This window comes from Grampus griseus, assembly GCF_964374135.1.
Source record: "Grampus griseus genome assembly, chromosome: 21".
Classification (NCBI taxonomy): domain Eukaryota; kingdom Metazoa; phylum Chordata; class Mammalia; order Artiodactyla; family Delphinidae; genus Grampus; species Grampus griseus.
The window spans coordinates 18,793,659-18,814,258 of NC_139015.1; the positions used below are offsets into that span (position 1 = coordinate 18,793,659).

The 20,600-nt window shown below is 35.6% G+C and overlaps 1 protein-coding gene across 5 annotated transcripts in view; it reads right to left on the reverse strand.

The window, feature by feature from the left end:
- The window catches only part of TUSC3 (tumor suppressor candidate 3), a 183,014-nt gene that overhangs the window by 97,140 nt on the left and 65,274 nt on the right, over positions 1 to 20,600 (reverse strand). For all 5 annotated transcript variants that reach the window (XM_082680493.1, XM_082680490.1, XM_082680489.1 and 2 more), the window contains exons 3-4: positions 8,335 to 8,452; positions 3,812 to 3,952 (exon numbers count right to left, since the gene is read on the reverse strand). In XM_082680493.1, coding sequence (XP_082536619.1) covers positions 3,812 to 3,952; positions 8,335 to 8,452 — 259 coding nt within the window. The remainder of the gene's footprint in view (positions 1 to 3,811; positions 3,953 to 8,334; positions 8,453 to 20,600) is intronic.

Genomic DNA, 20,600 nt, shown 5'->3' on the forward strand with positions numbered 1-20,600 from the left:
AGTCTTTTAACACAAATAATTCAGAAAGGTGTCACCTTACTTTTCATACCTGGAAATAACAATCCTTTTGCTCTTTATGAGTCAAAAAATACATGCCTTAAAACATCATGGCTATGTAACACGACTTGCTCTTCAGGCGCTTTTAGGTGAATACAGTTAAATATATGCAAAACCTACTTATATTCATCCCAGAGCTGTTCTGGTTCACCCATGGAACATGGAATCATCTGGTAAAAAGTAGAGGTGAGATGGGGGGTATAATACTTGTATTATTTCGAATTGGAACTTTTTAAAAGGTGTTTTTTAATAGCTTTATTGAGCTATAATCCATATACCATACAATCCACCCTTTGAAAGTACACGATCCAATTTTTTTTTTAGCATATTCACAGGTATGTGCAACCATCACCACAGTCAGTATCAGAACATCTGAATCACTTCAAAAGGAAATCCCATACGCTTTAGCATTCACTCCCTTATTCCTCTCACCCTCCAACCTTAAGCAACCACTAATAACTCTACTGTCTGTCTCTATACATTTCCCTATTCTGGAATTTCATATAATATGTAGTCTTTTGTAACTGGCTTCTTTCACTTAGCATCATCTTTTCAAGGCTCATCCTTGTTGGAAAATGTGCCACTGCTTCATTCCTTTTTATGGCTGAATATTCCATTGTATGGATATCACATTCTGTTTATCCATTAATCACTTAATCAGTTGATGGGTATTTGGGTTGTTTCCACCTTGTGGCTATTATGAATAATGCTGCTATAAACATTCTTGTACACGTTCTTGTGTAGGTGTATGTTTTCATTTCTCTCAGGTATATACCTAGGAGTGGGATTGCTGGGTCACATAGAAACTCTATGTTTAATGGTTTGAGGAATTGTCAAACTGTTTACCAAAGTGGCTGCACTATTTTGCATTCCCACCAGTGGTGTATGTGGGTTCGTATTTGCTTATGACATCATTTCTTGATTCTAGCCACCCTAGTGGGTGTGAAGTGGTATCTCACTGTGGGTTTGATTTGCGTTTTGCTGATAACTAATGATGTTGAGCATCTTTTTTGTACTTACTGGCCACTTGTATACTTTCCTTGAAGAAATGTCGATTCACATCCTTTGCTCACTTTTTAATTGGGTGGCCTTTTTATCGGTTATTAAGAGTCCTACATATATACTAGATATAAGTCCCTTATAAGAAAAATGATTTGCAAACACTTCTCCCATTCTTGGGTTGTCTTTTCAGTTTTTGATGGTGACTATCAAAGCATACAGACTACTTTTTTTAAAGTAGCTGTAATTTTCACAGACCTTCGTTCCAGTAACATTCCCCATGAGAGGAAACCAAGGCTTCTAGGAGAGATGGCTAACTGAGCACTGGGTAGAATAGATGTGTAGATACAAGATGATCCTGAGACATAGTATGTCAGAAAGTAAGAAAGTGTTTAAAAGAAAATGATGGAGACATGTTACAAGGACAGGGAAGCCAGCATGAAGGGACACCCACTAGTCAAATCTAGAACAATTTTGGCACCAAAACATTTAGGCACAGTAATAACTTACAAACCACTGGAGGAAAAAAAAAGCAATTCATGAGTCTGTACCAATGAATGAGTAAGTGATGAAGAGGGGAGGACTCTTGCTTACAGTAGAATGCTATGAGCCAACTAGAAATATGGACAAAGTGCTGGAACTGGAACATCATCATTTTGCAACCATCATGATAAAAACTGGATCAGGCAAGGTTCATCAATGGATGCTAAATATTGACAAAATTTTGATGAGGAGTAAGATATTTGCATGATCTTAAGGTATCTCCACATAGATAGCTTACTAATTAGAATAGCTTACTAATTAGAAAGTGGGGGGGGAGAACAGTAATTACATAATGGAGAAATAAAAGACACCATGATAAGATGTTCAAAATTAACATCACCAATGAGGGACAGAGGGCATCATGGGCTATACATGTAGTTAGAACAAAACATGACCTCTGTGGTATTGTGGTCAAGAATGCATTAGCAGAATCCAGTCAAAAAAAAAAAACATCAGGCAAATCAAATAAGGATCATTCAGTTCAAAAAGTGCGAGAGGATTATATTCTTCAAGATGTCAAAGTTTTAGATAAGTTATGGAAATGTTCCAGGTTAAACAAGGCTAAAGGACAAGTAAATGTAATACCTAACTCTAGACTCGATCTTGTACTGAAGGTGGGAAAATATTATTAAAGGATAGTATTAGGTCAACTGACAAAGCTAGAATATATACCATAGCTCAAATAGAAATATTATACCAGTGTAAATCTGTGAAGGTGGTAACCGTACCATCTTCATGTATTTCTTAGGAGATGCAATTCACCTTAAAATGGTTCAGAAAAAGACTGTGTGTGGGTGTGTAAGTATGTGTGGAGAGACAGGGTGGAGGAGAGGTAAGAATAAGAATGGCAAAGCAAAAGTTGTAAAAAGTCAACACTATGTGAATCCTGATAAAGGGTATACACTGGAACTATTTATACTATTTTCATCTGTGGAACTTTTTAATTTGAAATTATTTATAAATAGATCCACATTTGTAAAAAAATACTAACAATGCGTAAGTATGATAATAGGTTAGAATCATTTCTGATTAAAATTTAGTATTTCTTATAAAGAATTAATAGTACTTTTCCATATTACCTTTAATATTTTGTACCAAATAAATGATACATTGTAGAGCTGAATATCTGCCAAAACATTTCCAAAAAACTGATGAGTTAGGAAGTAAGTTTAGCCACCGAAAGATCATTAATACCTATATTATTTTATTTACAATGACGGTAGTATAATATGAGAGACGTCTTTCTCAACTGAGAATAAATGTGTTTACACCTTATGGTAAAAATCAATGCTTCTGAATTACTTCTAAGGTAAATATAATTTTAAAGTAGCTGGTTATAATTGTTCACCGTAGAACATTCTGGTGACATTAAGCGCTCCACACAGACATGAACTATCATCAACATTTTTGTTCATTTACTTGCTGAATAAACTGTCTATACATCTACACTCATATTTATGCTTTACTGAGTCATACTATAAATACTATTTTTCTAACCTACTTTTTCACTTGTTATACCTTAAGCTTCTTTCTACATCAGATATTCTTGCAAACCACTGTCTAGACTCTGGCACACTTAATTAGTCTCTTATTTTTACACATTTGATTTCTTTACGATTTTTTCCATTAAAATGAACTTCAAACTTTTTTTCCTATGGTTAAGAATTTAAATCATTCCTGATTATATCCTTAAGTTAAATTCCTTCAAGTGGAGTTATTAAGTTAAATTCCATAAAATAAAGACATGACACATACCATTAGAATAGTTACACCAATTTATAGTCCCAAGCACAGTATATGTCAGTGGCATTTTCTCACATGGCTCATGAAAAAGTGGGTATTATCCCATTTTTATTTGCTCAAAGGATAGTTAAAAATTATACATCTGGCTTTTTAATTAGAATTTCTTTGATTACTAAGACCGCTGAGCAACAGTCAGTATATTTTTTAGCCTGTGAAATTACTTTGTGCCTAACTTATGTATTCTTTAATGGTTCCCTGATATTTTTAAGAGCCAGTATTTTAAAAACCATTTAAATTCACCTAACTCAAAGTTTAACTTACAGCTATCAGATGCAGTTTTCTTGAAGCAAGGAGAAATGTTCCATAGAGAAATTGAAAAAAAGAAAAAAATCCTGTGGCTTTATTACAACGTTCTACCAAACCACACTAATTAGCCTGTTATTAAAACTGGTAGGGAATATGAACATACATGAACATCCGTCCTGTCAGCAATCCACTTTGCTAGTTGCTCAGCTGCAAATCCAATTCTTTGAAGGTCAAAAGTATCAGCTCTCTTGGGTCTGCCTTTTGGAGGAAAATGCATAAATGTAGGAGCAGAGTTCATGTTGAGCTGTAAAACATGAGATAAAACATACTAAATACAACATCCCACCAATCTTTATACATCCTTCATCTGACGTTTTATGGGGTTTTTTCCTGCATGAATTCTGGAAAGATAGCGTTTATTATGAAAATCCAAGTGGCTTTCCAGAGCTTAACTACTGTTTTCAGTCATCTTACTATACTGTTGAATAGAAAAGAACTTAGGGATTAGGCCAAGCTTGCCGAACCTTCACATTTAACATACATCATTCACATTCTCAGCTGCATCATCTATTTCATCGGCCATTTCCATCTTTATTTTCTAGAATTCTACAACTAAAGAATGAAATGGTTCAAAGTGCAAAATAGAAACACTGTAATTTGGTGGTACATGGACTGTTTTCACTTCTTAAGCAGTTATTAAAGAAAAAGGACCGGCATTTGATGAAAGATAAATATATCATGTAATTAATTTCAAGTATATTGACTTCTTTGTTAAAACTTTAAAGACTTTTGTTCAACTCCTCCATTATTTCAACTGTCTCAAAATGGTTATATCTCATAACTATTTTCTAAAGGCAAGCTCCATTTGAAAAGTATACTGAATAAAACACTACTGTAGTATAAACAATATCATGTCTAAAAACAAATATGAGGTTAATTTGCATTGAGGAGTAAACTGCAAAACATACATACAGATTAAACTCTTGCTGCCCAAGAATTATGAAAAATGTTTCAAATGAAAGGCAAAGAGATTTTTGGTCCTGACTTCCAATATATAGTTCAGAATTCCCCAATAATGAGAATAAAAAGCAAAGTGAAGTAACAACAAACATCAGATCATGCTTGCTGTCATCAAGGTAAAGATACAGCAGTACCAGCTGTGGGCCTGCATGTTACGGACATTAAGTAATTTTTATTAAATTGAACAGAACACAGTCACCAATTCCTCTCTTCCCTGTGATTTCTCCCCCTCCACATTTTGTTCATGTGTTTCTTGACAGATGCGCAAGAGATAGCTACAGCCCATATGTAAGCCAATATGTAAATGTAAGATTCAAGGGAGAGGAAGTACCCTGCATTAGAACAATCAGAAACTCCACACTAAGACACTTCACATCCTAGAATTTTAGAGGTAAAAAAATACAATTCAAAGCTTTCATCCTAATTAAAATGTACAAATTCCCAAGGCTACACAAAGCAGGGTACAACACACTCCTGACTGCTAGTGCAGAGCACCTTCTAACACATCATTAACTTTTTGGCCTGCTGTCAGACACTTAGCCTCAGCCATCACACGGGAATCACATATAATTTACTTTCCAAACAAGTCTCCAACAAGCCAGAGATTGTCAAATTTCTTCACTTGTTCTTAATATATCCAGACACCACAGCGACAGTGCTTTAAAACATCAGTTTAGAGAGAGTACTTCAACAAAATGCGATTCAGTAGTTAGCAAGAAAGAAAACATACGCATTAAGAACCTTTTAGTAGTTCCTAAGTAAAACAAAATATACACTTCGCTATTTTTGTAATTATAATTCCCCATAAAAATCATTAGCAGCTATAACTTTTATGCAATGCTGCATTTGAAAATGAAAACTCTCATTGCTAAGCCAGGGGCTAGGTTTTGGAAAAACAAAGCAGTGCTGTGTTTGGAATTCTGCTGATTCAAAATTAACCTGAGGAAATTTTTCAATTAAAAACAATCTTGACTTCTAACTCTTTTTTTTTTTTTTAATAAATTTATTGATTTATTTTGGCTGTGTTGGGTCCTCATTTCTGTGCGAGGGCTTTCTCTAGTTGCGGCAAGCAGGGGCCACTCTTCATCGTGGTGCATGGGCCTCTCACTGTCACAGCCTCTCTTGTTGCGGAGCACAGGCTCCAGACGCGCAGGCTCAGTAGCTGTGGCTCATGGGCCCAGCTGCTCCGTGGCATGTGGGATTCTCCCAGACCAGGGCTCGAACCCGTGTCCCCTGCATTAGCAGGCAGACTCTCAACCACTGTGCCACCAGGGAAGCCCTTGACTTCAACTCTTACATCTATGCCAAAGTTAAAAAAAATGTTTAAAGCATATAAAAGAACTCAACAATTATATCTAACAGTATATCTATATGTTTATATACTGGCAGCCTATATAGTCAGTACCTAGCACAAAGGAAGGATTACTTTGTCCCACAATTTTGTTTGGTTTTCTTTAATTCGAATTAGCTACCAACATTTTAAAGATAGGGAAATTTCATATAAAAATTCATTATTTGGGTCTCTACTTGAAAAACAGAGCTAGCTCCACTGGCCTGCATTTCTTCACTAGAGAGAGAGCTGAGCTGCATCTCCCTCACTGGGTCGGCTGGTCCTGTCCAGTCCACTGTAGCCCCACCCATGCCAGTGAAACCAACGGTCAGCTGCATGGCATTCTGCTGATTTTATTTCTTACAGCAGTTAGGAAAAAAGTGAAATTTGAGTGTTTCCATTAAATATATATATTTTTTAAAAAGACCAAGAAAGATTTTGTTCTAATAAAGATCGGAGGGAACATATTTAATTATTCAAGTGAAGAACTAATGTTTTTAATACACTAAGTATGTACATAAACAAAGATCCCATAATGAAACTAAACTCATGTAACTGGTTTCCCTCATTCAGCTTCCACGCCTGGCCAGGGTAGATGTTTGGGCTTGAAGCCTCTGCTCTAGCAATCAGACTGGACCTGGGTGACTGTTTCCTAAGATGGCAGAGAGGATTCATGTATATACTGAGTGAACATATATATTCATGTATATACCAAATGCTATATATATAGCACTACCATCTGATGATCTCTAAGGCCAAGTCTCCTGAGATTCTACACAGACGTATAAATTACATGAAAAAATATTTGGATGTTATAGTACTGTAATTTATCTTTACGAGGTTATTTGAAATTACACATTTATGTTTATGTGTTTTTCTTTATTTTTATATTATTAGCTCCCTAGTCTATAAGCTCCTTATGGGGAAGAACTATGTATGTTTTTCTCACCAATTCAATAATACTTCCTGAATAGACAGACAAAAGGAAACATGCCCAAAAGGTAAAATAAATTTATAAGAAAAAAATAAATGAAGAATACTAATAGGAAAGCCCAAGGGTAAAGGGTATTGAAGGCAAAAGGAGAGAATTTATTCTATTCAACTAGAAACTGTCAAAGAAGAATGAATTATCAATCTGGAAGCAAGTAAGCAGAAACACTCACTAATGGACCATTTACAATTAGCTTGAGTCTTTACAGAACTAAATACTTTTCCATGACGTGGTAAAGAACTGCACCAGAGTGTCACATGTGAGAAAAATAAAATAGACCAAGATACCCAAACTAATCAATGCTGGGTATGGCACTAAGTTTTGCATTTGAAAGGCATGATCAAGTAGTGATAAATACAAGAAATTAATAACTGCAGGGTAACAGCAGGGATCAAGAAGCCAGACAGCTGAGCTCAAATTCTATCACCATTTAATTTTATTATCTCCATATACTAACTCTGTAACCTTGCACAAGTGATGTTAACCTCTCCATACCTTAATTTCCTCATCTATGAAATAGAGATAAAAACAACATATTTTGGGCTTCCCTGGTGGCACAGTGGTTGAGAGTCCGCCTGCCGATGCAGGGGACACGGGTTCGTGCCCCGGTCCGGGAAGATCCCACATGCTGCGGAGCGACTGGGCCCGTGAGCCATGGCTGCTGAGCCTGTGCGTCTGGAGCCTGTGCTCCACAACGGGAGAGGCCACAACAGTGAGAGGCCTGCGTACCACAACAAAACAAAACAAAACAAAAAAACATATTTCTCTTTGGACTGTTATGAAGCTAAATGAAAGAAAACACATGAAGTACTTACAAGAGTCCTTGGACTTATAAGGACTCAATGTTAGCGATGATGATGTAATCACGACAAATTCCAATAGGACTGGTATCCTTATAGGAAGCAGGACGTGAGTCCCATTGGGTTAGGGTCCCATCCTTATGACCGTATATAACTTTAATTACCCCCTTGAAGGCCTTTTATCCCCCCAAAGCAGCATAAAGGTTAAGTAAAACTTACACTGAATCTTATATAAAATTTCACAAATTTATGCAAAATACCACCCAAACCACATACAATATATCAAAATAAGGCTAATGCATGTAAACTGCCACTGTATGCTGAAAAAACATACTTCCTCTATAATGGAAAAGTCAAAATGTGTTTACTCACTAATGGCAAAAACTATGTACTGATAAAGGTAACATTGACGGTAATTATCGTAATCATATCACATAATTAATAACTACTCATTGCATGCACTGAATTGTATTTTTATCTGGCAAACAGATGCGGCAATCTTAACTAACTCTATTAAATATGTTATTAAAATAAAACTCTTTTACCTGCTGAAAAACATCTGTTCCCTCATCGTAGTCCACCATACTGAAGAAGAGTTTGTTACAAAAAGCAGAGGAATAGCGCCACGAGTTAGCCAGTATTTGATATTCTTCGTTAGCTTGCCTGATAAGGATAATGGGACAGAGTAGAAACATTATCAGTATTGAAACATTAACAAAGCTATTAATAAAACAGGTAATTCTGGGACAAGAGTTGGTTTGTTTTAGTATGAACTGCAAGCTAAGAGTAGATTTTATAGTTTAAATGGAGGTAAAAAAATAGAATATTCCATGAGGTAAAAATTATACAGAATTCAAACTTTATCATTCGTGAATAAAGGGTTACTGCATCACAGCCACACTGATACCTTTACTTACTGCTATGTTTGCTATTACACTACATAAGGGCAGAGTGGAGGAGTTCTAATAGAAAGCGTGTGGGCAAAAAAGCCCATCCTGACCCTTTAAATAAGAAGCCCGACAACTCTTATTACAGGGGATAAAATCATTTTGTGCCGTCTCCTATACATAAAACTTAAATCTTCTGATGATTTTTAGTAACAGGCACAGAGCAATTTTTAAGAATTTTGGAATTCACTTTAATGGAGAAATAAAAATCATGGATATATGTTTTAAAACTGTAAATACAGTTGTACTGCACCTTTATATAGTCCATCTATCTAAAAATGCATTTACATTCACACCTGAAAGTAAGCAAAAATTTGAGTAGCTAAACCAAATGCCACAAACAAGCTCTTCTCTAAGAGCATATTTACTCCTATTTTGAATTTGTTTCTATTGGACATTTTGTTGATATGCCAGATACTAAAGCTCTATAGTTAGGTGAAGGCAGGGAGTAGAAATAAAGAAACGGTGTTGCTAGAAGGATGTAGGTATAGTCATGGAAAAAGAAGCAACAGTGATTGCTAAAACTTTAATTTTAAAAACAGGGGAGGGGGCTTCTTCCATACGGTTGACTATTCACAGGAGACCTGGGGAGTCTCTCCCAAAAGAAGTATAGATATAAAAAGGTATAACCCCACAGTCACAAAAAGACTTGGAGTGGAGTCAGCAGCAGATAAACGAGTTCAAGAACTATCTGGAAAACATAAGGCTAGTGGAAAAGTTTTGATGGAGGAAGTTACAATCCCAGAGAAGACTGCAGTAAAAGGAGAAGCTAGGAAAAATACTGGATTAGAAGCAGCAGAGATGCTGGCTCTGAGATTTCATCTTGCTAACTAGCTAGCCTATTACTGTTTCATGGATGCTGGCAGAAGCCATGAGACTCCTGGGTTAGAGACCTTATGGACTTTATTCTTCGTGTTTGTTTGCATCAGTTCCTCATGCCCCCAAGTTCATGGGGTAGCACAAAAGGCCCTTCCTGAATACCTGCACACACAGTTCACTGTGTTACAGGACAGCCATACTGAGTTTGGAGGACTTACTGTTTTTATAGCACATGATGATACATCCCATGCTTTGTTCAGTGAAACACATAATGTCACTCCTTAAGGCTTGTCACCGCACACACAACCCTTGGCATTCTTGGCATGCCCAGCAAGAACATGCAGGATCATCAAAGCCCATGGCAGGATGATCATACTGTTGCTTTTCCCAACAGTATTCACAAAAAAATAACAATGCCATATAAAAAAAAAAAGAGCAAGGAAAGTAAAAGAGCGAGCACTTATAAATAGAAAATATGATTTCTCAAATGAAACACCAATATTAGTAGATAGAGTTAAATAAAATTCAAAGAACAAAATGGACACAGGTGGACAATATTGGTGGGAGGAAGGAGAGAGGTACCTAGGCATATAATCCAATAAGCCCAATCTTCACATAGAAGGAGCCCCAAAAAGAGAAGAGACAAAGGAAATTTTCTGGAAACATAATACAATTAAAGGAGACTAGGTATTCAAATTAAAATTACTTCCCAGGTTCTGAATAAGAGGAATAAGAAAAGACCAACATATTGTGATATTTTACAACACTAGAGGCTGGCAGATAACAGAATAACGCCTTCAGAGTTTTGAGGGCACGTTATTTTCAATCTAGAATTGTATATCAAGCCAAACGATTAAGTTTGAAATAAACACGTTTGAAAAAATGTAAGTCATATGAAATTACCTTAGGCTATAATTGATAGAAATGGTAAAAATGAGAGTGTGATAGAAGAACTGTAAGGAAGGTAAAAGGGCAACTAGAAATATGATGCAGTAGGAAAGGTGGAAGATGTGTAAGAAAGCTGTGATCCAACTACGAAGCTATGAAATACAAATCAGGACAGGAATTTACTTGGACTTCAAGATGAAGAGAACCGATTGTAAGCAACCATTACAATTAGAAAGAGTGGCACAATGCCCAGACTATCATTAAGGCACGTGTGGTCCTGCGACAGGAAAAACAACAACAAAATGAATCTAAAAGGCAAGGTCCAAAGAAGAAGAAAATTAAAATGTATCATAATCTTGATTGCTAGGTGATGGGAAAAGGCATTCATTTTGAACATTTTCTTTTGCGTCAGGGAGGGGGTCATAAACAACAGCACTGTGGAAAAGGAACCATAATAAAAACCTACTACTTTGCAATTGATGCTATTTCTGTAGAAACAATAAGTCAACCTACAGACAGAGCACAGATGTAACGATGGTTACAGTACAGAATGTAAGAGCTATCAACTATGACAATACAGTATTGGTAGGTAAAAGGGAGGAAGAAGGTGTACTTGCTAATCTTCGACTTAGGGAATCAAGAGATATCACTTACACTTATGAACAAGAAATAGAAGAGCGCTATTTACTGTTTACAATAATAAAAACTATAAAAATGGTAAGGGGTGAGATGAGTTAAATCCTCACCTATTAGAGCCAGAAATGTAAAGATCAGGTCTACTGCATGAAATATATAAGACTAACACTTAGAGGTATGAAAAAAACACCAGAAGAAAAAAACACAAAGGAATAACAGTGATTGCCTGTGGCTAAGTCTGCAAATAAGTGAGTGCAAGGGCTAGGGACATTCTAGGCCCTTTTTTATTAACAAGGAGCACATTAACAGTGCTATGATTAAAATATATTTAAGTGGGCTAAATATAAGCAAGGCTATAATCTGAGGTCACTTAGCATAAAGGCCTTAAGGGCACGTTTTAAGACAGCACAGTACAAAAACCGACCACTGTAAAGATCAGCCTGAGACTGCACTGTGCTCCCTAGGCAGAAAACTATATTGTATACATTCTGAATCTGTTCAAATGAAATAATTACAAACTTTTAAAACTTTGGTGGTTAAATAAGATTTAACCTGAGCACCTAACAGCAAGAAGTGAGCTAATCTCCAAGGTCTCTGTTTTCATGGAGTTGACGTTTTAGTGAGGAGACATATAATAAACAACCAAATAAACAAATGAAAATCATTAAAAGGTAAGATATACACTGAGAAAAAAAATTCCATGGAATTGTATTACAGAAAACAATGGAGGATCTACTCAGATGACGCGGTCATAAAAGGCTTCTCAGATGAAGCGACACTAATGCTCAAATCCCAAGGATGAGAAAAAGCCATCGCTGAAAAGAGCTGGAGAACGGACATTTCGGAGAGCAGGAACAGCAAGCACGAGGGCTGGGAAGGGAAAGACTTCAAGGTACTGGAGAGATGAAGCTGTGATGTAAATGGGAACATGCTCTCCGTCTCCTGGAGGGATACACGCGGATTACATGGTTCACACCCTCCCTCATCTATTTAAAACAGTGCCTCACGGCTCCTCTTCAAACCCTAAATAAAAGCAGAATTAGGACCAATATGAGCCCTAAAATCTGAGTTGATTTTTGTCATATGGAATATAATGTTACAGGTAATTATTCATCATTGATTTTCAAAGAAAAAATGTATAGTAATGTCACACGGTGAATTGGCACTGACGATTAAGTAGATCTGAACATCTCTGTACTAATGAACCTTAAGAGACCAGTGCGGCCTTAAAAAAAAATCGTTAAAAATGATAGCATAACAATTAAGAAAGCAGTTTATTTTTACACAAAAGGACATCTTACACAAAAGCACATTTTAACTTTTAAAATGAAACTTAGGGAAATGGCACATCTGCAAAAACTGGCATTCTTATGATAATGATGTTCTGAGAAATGAAAATGCTTCATTTTGAAAAATACACAGGAAAAATACTATCAAATTTTAGTATTCAACATCTGTGTATAGTATCTTATGGAATGACATAAGACTGGGATAATCTTGAACTTTTTTCCCTTATAATGTTATAACCTACCCCAGACCTATTAGAATCTACTAAGTATACATTCATTCACTCATTAACTCACTCCACAAATATATATTAGTGCCAACAATGTGTCAGGTAATGAAGGACTTAATAATAAGTTCAAGGGCCCTGACTTCAAGGAGAATACACTCTAGTGAGAAACTGATGCCTCACACAAGTATACGCAAAATGTCAGATAGCTGGAAATACTCTGAAGAAAATAAAACGAGAAAATGTGATAAGTGGTATTGAGGGGTCAGAGAGGATGAGTTCATTTTGCCTTCAAACTCTGTTTTCTACACCATCCACTTCCTCAGTTTAATTTCCTAATAATCAACTGTGGGTTCTATCCTCTGTTCCAAAGTCCTAAAGAGTTCCCCACTGCCTATATAACGAAGACCATGGGCAGAAGAGAAGACAAGAGCCCCTATCCCCTGGCCACAATTTACATCTACAGTCTGTATCCACAGGAACATACCACATGCTCAAAGGGTCTCTCCGTTTTGTGACACCCTGTGTTCATTCTTTAAGCTTTAAATCATTAAATCCTCTGCTTAAAATGTCCTCCCTTCTTTCAAAAGCTTGCTCAAAAATGCCCCTCCCTCAGAAGCCACTTCAATTCTCTGTAATACTTCGGGCAACTGTCAGAAATGGAAATTCTCGGCTGCCGTGCAGCGCTGTTTATTTTATGCATATACTGTTCTGCTTATGCATACTATGTTTATGCAGTGATTGTTCGGTGGCTAGGCCTTAGTCCAGAATAGGTATTTAATAAAGGTTTGATGATGAATAACATACTTTCCTGAAGAGTCAATATATTACATATACCCTAAAACTAAATAATACTAAATTAGAGATTTTGAATTCTGGACAGTCTGACTAAAAGCCCACTTTGTCACATTTATGTCACAGGTTAATGTCTCTTTTAAGGCCAGTTTGCTTCACGGTATAGGTGGTCTTAGGAAGAAAAAAAGAAACACCTTAAATCTTTGTACCATCACAAATATATGCTATTTGTCAAAGGAATAGTGGTCTTGATTTGAAAGATTATAATGACTAAATCATCTCCTAACATCATGTTCCTAAATCAATTTCATATGAAATATAAAATCTAGATCTTAATCATCAGTGATGTTTATTCAGCGTTTTAATATATGCTACAATAATAAAAAAGTATACCTCACAGTCTCCTTTAAGAAGCTTGTCAGAGAACAGAATAGACACACACTAACACACAAGTAAGATACATATATTGAAAAAAGAATGCAGATTGTAGATGCTATACAGCATATAGAAGAGAATGGGATCACAGTGGATTGAGCAGCTGGACAAAGTGTGAATGTGAAAATATTCAGAAAAGAATGGAAGGACTAAAATTATAATAATCAAGGAAGGACAGGAAGAGAATATGAAGGCAACAGAAGCAGTATAAACAAAGACTACCCAGTCTGAAATGTATATTATGTAGTCAAATAACAGAACTAAGTTTCATGTTAGAAAATAAGGAAAGAATAGACTGGAAGCTCTCTTCGAGGAGAAAGATAAATAAGATCTTGACTTTATTCTGTAAATAGTGAACAACTACTACAAGTGTTTTGAAAGAAGTAGATTATGCAAAATACTAATTAAGAAAGCTGTATCTGGCAACAGTGTGCATAATGTATTAGAGGAGGAGAAAATAAATGTTTGTAAATCACTCAGAACGTTACTATACTGGTCTAGTTGGGAAAATATATGCAGCTATTAAAATACTATATAAATGAAGATATGACCTATTTCTTACATATTCTCCTTTAGAATCTAGAGCACCAAAGCAACAAGAAAAATTTTCTACACATCTTGCTTCTAGTTAGGAATCTATCTGTTGGCATAAAGAATTCCAGGGGAGCTAAGCAAATTACATTTTTTCAACACAAATACAATATTCAGAGAAAACTTACTACTGACAAGGTAAATGGGGGCTTGCTTCTGTTGAAGGTAATTTAGTAGCAATAGGACTAGAGACCAGATCTGTTTGTCACTAGAAATAATTCAATAAGCCTGAGAAAAACATATTTCAATGTTGATGATATCTATTTAGGGTAAAAAAGATTGTTAGAAGGAATATGCCCCAATAACATAAACCCTGTTCTCTAAACTTAACTCCATTATCTCTTATCTCTCCATATTCCAACTTCTTCATGCGTAACAGGGGATAGAAGAAGCCTAACTAATGACAAAGGAAGTGACTGGCTTCTTGCATATGTTTGTGTCAGCTTAGACTAATGAGCAAAGGTGTCATTAATGCTTATTAGAACCCTTCAAACTTCACTGCCATCTGAAATTGAAAGCTGAAAACCACAAATGCTCCTAGCACTTAAATAAGCACATTTCTAACACTGTTAGCTAAAAAAGTACTTTCTGTTTTAATAGTTCATAGGAACATTAGAGATGTAACTTTATGAATGGAAGGAACACTGTAGATTTTCCTAATCTACTAACATGCAGCCTGAAGAGGGCAGTCAAGTTGCAGCAAAGCATCCAGGAAGGCCTAAGCAGTAACTGCAGGGCACGGTTCTGGGAAAACTCTTCTATTAAATCTTCTCAATTTTTTGTTATGGAAACAAGAAAAAAATCAATCCAAATGCTATAGCAGTTTATAATCCTTTTTAAAGGGTTGTGCAAAACTAAAAAGGATTATTAACTCATCCATAATTGTATATATTTAATATAGCTCCCATGATGAATGTAGTTTTTATCTTTTATGCCCTTGAAGGGATTTTTAAAGAAATATGGTTTCTCTTTTTAATGTTAATCAAACTTCCTATAAGATTCATATTAAAATCTCTATGTATGCCTCTTATTTATATTTTTATGATAAATTATATATAGATATAACTATATATTGCATGGATATTCCAAAGTGTATCTTCATAAAACCTCAAATTATTCAATTTCTATAGATAGTGATATATATAGAGAGAGATCTGGTATGAGTGGAACCATCCATTACTTACGGTTCTGATACCCTGAAGAGAAAAAAACTGGTAAACAACACCCTGCACAAAGATTTCAACAGTGATTTCTCTCTGGTTGTGCTACAAATATCCAGGACCCTACTGAATATACTGAAATATATTAAATAGACCCAATGCCTCTGAAGAGCTGAAGAATCCACAGTTAACTACCACTTTGTAACTGGCTCTGTATAATTCACTACTTGCCAGATAAAGATATTGTGTCCATCACACCTATGTTTTCAGAGCATCTATTTTTTTCTTTGGAAAACAATTCTAACGTGAACATGCGATTCCAACACATATATTACAGCAAAAATGTATATGAACGTAAGAGATATTAAACTGTATATAACATGCATAGTAGCAACTCAGTTTATGAGTCAGCAGAATTTTTGTTCTCTTAAGAAAAATGATAATACTAACATACAAAAAAGCTTAACAGGTTGTATGCTAAGAAAACTGACACATAGCTAAAAGAAGAAAGGAACTGTGCAGAAATTAGGAAGTCTAGTTCATGATTTGTTTTCAGAGATCATACTGGTGTTGTAATTCTAAAACTATTTTATATGCACTGAAAGGGAGAGCAAATGAGCAAATATACCAGTATTGCTGGGATCCAGGTTTTCATTTTGGAGAAAGGAGATAAAACTATGGAATAGGGAAAATAGAGGAAAAACCCTACAGTGTTAGCTTGGAATAGGAGAGATCCAGTTAAAGTCATAATTTATATATGTATGTATGTATGTATGTGTGTGCAGGTACACACATACACACATCCTAGCTCTATCTACTAAAAAAGGCTGCAAGCAATGATACTATCCCAGCGGCAAACAGTATAACTTGCCCAGTTCTTGCTTTCTAAATATCACTTCCTACCAAAAAGATGAAGGACTCCTTGAAAGAGGGAAGAGATATGGGAACATATGTATATGTATAACTGATTCACTTTGTTATAAAGCAGAAACTAACACACCATTGTAAAGCAATTATACCCCAATAAAGATGTTAAAAAAAAAATGCTTCTTGCAGTTCCATGACAGGGAAAGTATATAAAGTAGGCTTAGAATATTTTGTTGAGCCAGAAAGCAAAGACTAACCGAGGCATGTAAATGACACAGGAGTTGGTTTCCACTGATCAAATTTAGGGCAACTTGAACACTGAAGAAGAATAATCACAGCAACAGATTAGTAAATAAAAGAAGAATCTTTGCATTGAGATACTCAGAAGGGCAAATGGAGGAAAGAAAAGCTCTCATTTATAGAAGAATACCAACTAATTAATGTTAAAGCAATGACAGAATGTTTAAAAATCACCCCTTCACAATCATCAATGTAATATCAAATTCAGGCAGAGATGATCAATGGATATTACAATCACTGGGTAAAAGAGTGCCAAGAAACAGGATAGTCACGTTATCTCAAAGTGTCCCCCCTCTTAACCCATTCACCTTCCCCAAACACTTACTACAAGGGAAAGATATACTTGTACAACAGAAAGATGTAATGATCACCACCTCGATCAAGTGATCGATCTCATCACTGGTGTTTGAAAGAACTAAAATTATGTGCCTCCTGATAGGATGCAATAAGAAGTACACAAATAACTGCTATAGTACTTTTAAAAAAGTAGATTATGTCATTGAATTAATGCCATTTCACTTAAAAGTAATAATGGTATTCTGATTAGGTAAGAATGTCTTATTAAAATATGCAAACTGAAATATTTAGCAGTGATATTTCATGATGTCTACAAGTTAAAAGTACATTTGCTGGTATGTGACTCATTTTTTACTTATACTTAAAAGAATGTGAGCAAAGAAGAACAAAGAGCATCTCTCATCACCCACCTCCACAGGGGTTAAGTCGCAACCATTGCAGTCACCCACAGACAGTGTACCAAGAGGAGTTCAGGATGAAAAACAGGTGAGGCGCTCTGTGCTTTGGATAAACAGGCCCTTAGATAGTTAGACACATATCTCAGGAAGAATTTCAATGACCCGAGATGCTTGCATCTTCCCAGACATAGCAAAGCACTAAATCATTAACATACACCTGTTCTTTGGAATTATCAGTGATCTTTTACCAAGATGTGTGTCATTGCTTTTACCAAGACTGCATGTTATTTCCAAACCAAAAAAATTTGTAAACTGGCCCCTCCCCTACCTCTTCAGAGCAGTTTCCTCAGGACTAACTGAGTGGCTGTCTCCCAGGCTATATATAGTCCCCAGTAAGACCCTGAATAAAATGTAAACTCACAACTCTTATGTGTCTTTCTTGAAGGCAATGAGCAAAATCAAATGTGGCAAAATGTTATAATTAGTGAAATCTTGGTGAAGTGTAGACTGGTGTCTTTGTACTACTGTTTCAATTTTCTGTAGGTTTGAAATTATAAGATGGGTGACTAAATCTGGACTTTATATACAAATAATATAGAAAATAGAGCTCAGAGAATGCTACAGTGTCACATAGATAATTAAAGTTCACTGAAAACATCCATTTATTCATTGTAAAAGAGTTGGGATTATCCAATCTGAGGAAGACACACCTAGGAGGAAATTTAATACAGTGAACTTAAATCACATCCCTTCGACCTAAAAAAATAATTAAACTAGACAGCGTTCAGCAGTAACCCTAAAACATCATTTATATTAAACTGGTCATGGATTCAGTCAAGTCTGAAACAGTCCTCACGTATTAGCCAAGCCAGGCAAAGAATGTGTGAATGGCATGAGAGTTTGCCAGTCTTTGACAGAGAAGTGGAATACTTTGTCCAGGTAGCCAGACATATTAGAAAAACTTAAGAATTAAGGCCATAGAGAAATATTATCCAAGGACTAAAGGAAATGATAAGGGTCGTAATCCCAAAACCATTTAGAAAGCACTTATCAGTGCATTAAGAGATGGACATGGTAATTTTATCTACAAATGATTCTCACATTATGTGCTCACTTTAGAATTGAATCTCCTAAGAGATATGACTTCACTGTAATGAAACAAAAAGCTGGTGAGCTCTTCCACATGGTCTTGGCCAGCTATCTCCAACTCACCAGCCCTTGCTATGAAATGCTAATCTGAACGAAAGCTTTTCATGATCTAATGAGTTTAAGGAATGCTGGCTGATGGATCCCTGCACTAAAAGATTAATAATCTTAGTTGGGAATGCAAAATGCAAATTACAGTTCACAGGGTAGGAACAATAATGAATATGTACACTTAAGGAAAGCATTAAACTTACTAGCTCTGGAGTCACAAATCCCAACCCTGACAGGTATTAGCTCTGTGACTTTGGGTAAATTATACAACCTCTCAGCTTTGATGTTGTCATCTAAAACATGGATTTTTCTCAGTCCTACCTTTTAGAGTAATGAGAATGACATGAGATATTATATATATAAATGACCTAACACAGGACTGCCCAAATAATTTACACATAATAAACAATCATTTTATTTAGTTAGAGAAGAAAAGATGTTAGCCAGTTAATATCTAATGTATCAATGTAAAAATTTATTCTCCCTCCTCTTTAAAATACCTTTGTAATTACTAATCATTTTTTCATTTATTTGAAGTCCAACAACATATTAACTTCCAATACATTACCAAGCTTTGATTGTATGTGCACCCTGCTTGACTCTACATGTACTTTTCGATTTTCCTTCATCTGGATGTTTTTTCTTACATCTATTGAATGACAGTAATAACCTTAGAAGAGGTTATTTTGTTCTTAGAATTTTTAGCGAATTCTGGTAGAGATAAGTAACTTTGTGGTAGAATACATCTAAAAGATTTAGCAATTATGGGGAATATTCCTTACAGTACAATTAGATAAAGGAAGTTTGGAGTTACACTTACGGGAGGTGAGAATTATATTGAGTAGTCCTAATTTAACAACTTTATTTGGCCAAGGAGTTTGATGTGTGCACTGAGGAAGGTGAGAATTGAATTCTGAGATTTGTGAAGAAGCTGACTTTGTGAAAGAAGAGCAGAATGATTTGCTAAGAGGGCTTACAAGGAAGCCAATAGCTCATTCATCAGCCATTCAGCAAAGAAAAGCAACTGGAGAATCTTTAAGTGTGTCAGCTCTAGAAGAAAATTTCACTTTTTCTTAAAGAAAAGAAAAAAGCAGAAAAAGTCTCACAAAGGAAAGCACTAATCTTTTAAACTTATAGCTATGAACATTTCAATGACTCTACAGAATTATAAAAAAATTATAGCAGTATTATAGAAGTGGTCCCAAATTACACTGACACAGAAGAACCCAGGAGAATTCAAGTTTTTAAACAGAAATGACTGCTGATGATAGAGTGCCTTTCTCAATGAATCTACAACTCCCTCTGAGGCACTTAATTTATAATACAGAATATAATTTGAATACTTTTTCTTGAAAATTTTTCTTGAAACTCCTCTTTACCTTTCCATCTTGGCTGTCCCCTTGAGATCTCTTTCATTCACTCTGCTCATATGGGTCACATCCGGTACTCTCTTGGCTCAGTGACAGTAGATCTCAGACCACTTTTCAATCACAATTATTTAACAGATCCTCCTTTTAAATTTATATTATAAAATATAATGTAAATCTATCAACCTCATCCAATAAACTCCAAGACATCCCTCTTTCAGCTCACTTAATATTTTTCCTCTCCAGTTCCATTAAAATCCTGAGTTATTTCGACATACATGTTTATAATCTAGATGAGACCCCGGCCTTATCATTCCTAAAGCTTCTCTATTATATCCACAATCATCTGCATTATACTTTAGCAATTTACTCATTTATTTAATCAAGTCTTTACAATTTCCTAATTTTCAACCCCGTCCTCCTTTCACACAAAACCTCTCCTTCACTCTTGTGAAAATCTAGCTTAATTGTATCACACCTAGTTTATCAGCTGTCCCCTGGCTTCTTTGACCCCCTAACCAACTTTTAACCCACAGTTATACATTTCAGATATACTCTCACTAGCATTCTCAGAATATGTGCCGATTAATCCACTTCGTAG